At 42.4% G+C, this 3,476-nt stretch overlaps 1 protein-coding gene across 1 annotated transcript in view; it reads left to right on the plus strand.

Moving 5' to 3' along the window:
* KYNU (kynureninase) overlaps window positions 1-3,218 on the plus strand; it is a 75,885-nt gene extending 72,667 nt beyond the window's left edge. The window contains exons 13-14 of the mRNA XM_018554052.1: window positions 1,852-2,082; window positions 3,084-3,218. Of these exons, the coding sequence (XP_018409554.1) occupies window positions 1,852-2,082; window positions 3,084-3,209 (357 nt within the window). The 3' untranslated portion in view covers window positions 3,210-3,218. The remainder of the gene's footprint in view (window positions 1-1,851; window positions 2,083-3,083) is intronic.
* Window positions 3,219-3,476: the final 258 nt, after the last annotated feature.

Raw genomic sequence — 3,476 nt, forward strand, 5'->3', positions numbered from 1 at the left:
TATATCTATATCTATATATACTGTATATCTATGTATATATAAATATATATTTGTGGTCGGGTATATAAATACCGTATAATGGATAATCTAATATGGGCTGAGTTGTGCCGATAATCTTATGTGGCCTAAGGTGTGCCCGTGACTCCGTTGTTTAGGTACGCCTAAAAGGGGGCATACCTAATGAAAAGGTGATGGAATTTGAAATGATAAATAAAGGGGATGGGTGGGTGGGGACAAACGCTTTCCACACAACATCAGGCAGGTAAGGGAAGAGGAGGGGTTTATATAGCCATAGACCCCTCCCAATAAATTAGCATATATATTTATCTTCTATTTACAAAGTGTATCATGGTTTTGTATATATTTTCTTTATATATTACCAGCGAAAAGTATGCCTGCCTCTAAATGAAATTAAATCATACATTTCTAAAAAAGAAACCTAGTGCTATGAATGTGTATTGTACAGAAGTAATCAGTCACATAACACGGTGTTCACGAAGTTCACAGTTCAGCAGTTTGAGTATGTATTATAAGGAACAGCATACAAACCGTAGTGGTCCAGAGCATGTAATGTATATCGTAATATAAATGCTTCTTTCCAATGCTCCTCAGCTCCATTTAGTAGCCAGACTGTGGCATTTTCCTGATATAATGCTCAACCTGAGAAGAAAATATACCAAAAACATAGCTTTTTGCCTCTGTTCGCACAGAGCAAATGTAAGTGCAGTTTTGCAGGATGAATGGCTCTGCACATTTTTTTTTTAATACACTCCTATATGTTTACTAGATTAACACTTTAACATAACCCATACTGACCTTATTCCAGGTCTGAAACCTGCACTTCTAAGAATACAAATTACATGTACCATTTCTCCTGCCTTCAATAGTTTTGTTTCAGCAATCTTTTCACCTATACTGATTCAAATCACGGACAGGCCACTGTCTGCAAGGCGTTTGTATGTCCTCCTTTTGCTTGCGTGTATTTCCTCTGGACAGTGGCAGAACTATCACCATAGCAGGTCGCTATGGGGTCCGGGGCACAGGGGGGCCTGGCCAGGACAAGCAACAAAGGGATCCCCCCTGATGCCAGGCGGGCCATCTGGGTTGCTATGGCATCAAAGACTGCTGGCTGTCACTGGCGGCTGTGAGAAGGAACGTGCCGCTGTCCAGATCACTGTCAACCTGTCAGTGATCTCTGCAATGGCGTGTTCCTCCTCACAGCCGCTGCTGAGTCAATGACAGCCAGTAGCTTGCAGTGGAGGAGGCTTAGGGCCTGGCGACGGCAGAGTAGGAGGAGGCTGGGCCGGACAACAGTGGAGAAGGCGGGGCCCGCTGGCGACCGGAGGGGTGGCGGGGCCAGGCGGTAGAGAAGGCTGACAGCGGATGGGAGCTGACAGGTAAGAGGTGTGCAGGGATGTGACCAGCCCACCTCAGACCCTGCAGAGCCCACCATACAGAGTATATGGTGGGCTCTGCAGGGTCACTCTTAGATGGGCTGTGTGGGATCTCAGGTGGGCTCTGCAAGGGGTGTAACTAGAAATCGCAGGGCCCCATACTAAATTTTGCTATGGGGCCCCGTGATTTCTAGTTATGCCCCTGCCTCTGGGTACTTTAATTTTCCTCCCACACTCCAAACACATGCTGGAAGATTTAATGGCTTCTGTCTAAACTGGCCCTGCATGCATGTATGTGAGATAGGGACCTTAGATTGTTGGTGCTATAACAATACAGGAAGTTTTATTGTACTTTCTTTGATAATGGAGGCACAGCGTTATCTTTTGTGACTTTATTTTAGTCATTTAAGCGGTTGTTTATTCATTTACATTTTAAATGTATTTTATTTTTATACAGGTTTTCAATCAAACCAGCATGGAGGCCTTAAGAAAGAAGTCTGTTTTACTGACCGGCTATTTGGAGTATTTAATTAAGCATTATTACAGTGAAAACATTGCTGAACCCAAGAAACCTTATGCAAAAATAATCACGCCTTCTGGCATTGAAGAGCGGGGCTGTCAGCTCTCCCTGACTTTCACGTTGCCCATAAAAGCTGTTTATGAGGAGCTGGAAAAAAAAGGAGTCGCGGTACGTCATATTGTCCAATGTCAACGATGTGTTTGACAATTAACAATGTCAATAGTTTTTGTTTTGTTTTAAAGAAAGGCATTTAGACATATTTATTTCAAACTTTACAAAAGTAAACTTACTGATTAAATGGCTTAAATGGGGCTGAATAGGCAATGCTTTAAAAGCTTTTACGGGTCATCAGCACCCAACATGTGTTTCCGTTCGTATGTGTATGTAAGTGACGGTGGTGGGGTTTTAATATATACAGTATATATATATATTATTTTACACTTAAAGAAGAACTCTGGGCAAGACTTGTTTTAAGCCTTAGCCCTCATTGTAACATCCGGCCTGTACAGATTGGCCATATCGGGCCGCTCCTGGGAAGGACAGGTGCTGTTCTTCTCTATGGAAGTATGCGGCCGTACATCGCCCTACACTCACCCGAACTGAACGTCAATGCACGTCCAACGGCACGTGGGACACAGTGCTTTCCCTGGGACGACCCTGGAAAAGTACACACCCAGGCCTATGCCTATGCAGGGTAGTACCCGGACCCCCATACACCTTTTATGGCCAATAACTTGCATATAAGACTTCAAAATGGGGACATTTGATTTTCAATGTTCTACCGCCATAGACTTGCATGGAGTTCGAGTTCGAATTCAAACTTTTCCCATGTTCGAAAGTATGAATTTGAACCGAACCGGGGGGTGTTCCGCTCATCACTGATCAACAGGCATTCACTACAAACTTTTTTCTATCTGGGTTTTGCTTGTTATGAAATATACTGATGGCAACCTTCTGAATTTGGCATGCAATTTGCTATAATGTATTATTTAGATATAATCTAAGACAATGGCATTTCTGTATACAGTAAGTCATGAGAGATGATCACCAGACCTTTTTTCTGCTGATCTGGGACTATTAAGAATTCACAATGTCACATTTCTATTCCCATGTTGAATATTGTATGTACAATAATATGTTTTATTTAATTTCTCTTCGTTGTTTTACAGTGTGATATGCGGGAGCCCGATGGTTTAAGGGTAGCACCAGTACCGCTCTACAACTCTTTCCATGATGTCTTCAAATTTGTTCAAATTCTTGGAGAATCTTTGGATGCTGTTTGGAAATCAGCATAGCCGAATGAAACAAAAAATGAGAATTAAAGTAGGACTGAACTTAAAACTTTTTTGTTTCTTTTTGGATAGAAAAATTGAGAGTTATAACCCCAACAGCTTTTTATCTGCCTTTGTGTCCCATTGGGGAGATTTCCCTTTCTTTCCTGTCTGATAGCCACAGCAGGAAGTCAGTGGAAATCCCTCCAAAGTGAGGGAAATCCTTGGTAGTTAGCAGGGTCACCAGAACTAGTGTCTCCCACTGACATTAATTTCCCATCAATTCCTGTC

Source organism: Nanorana parkeri, unplaced genomic scaffold (assembly GCF_000935625.1).
Source record: "Nanorana parkeri isolate BGI_ZX_2015 unplaced genomic scaffold, ASM93562v1 scaffold140, whole genome shotgun sequence".
NCBI lineage: Eukaryota > Metazoa > Chordata > Amphibia > Anura > Dicroglossidae > Nanorana > Nanorana parkeri.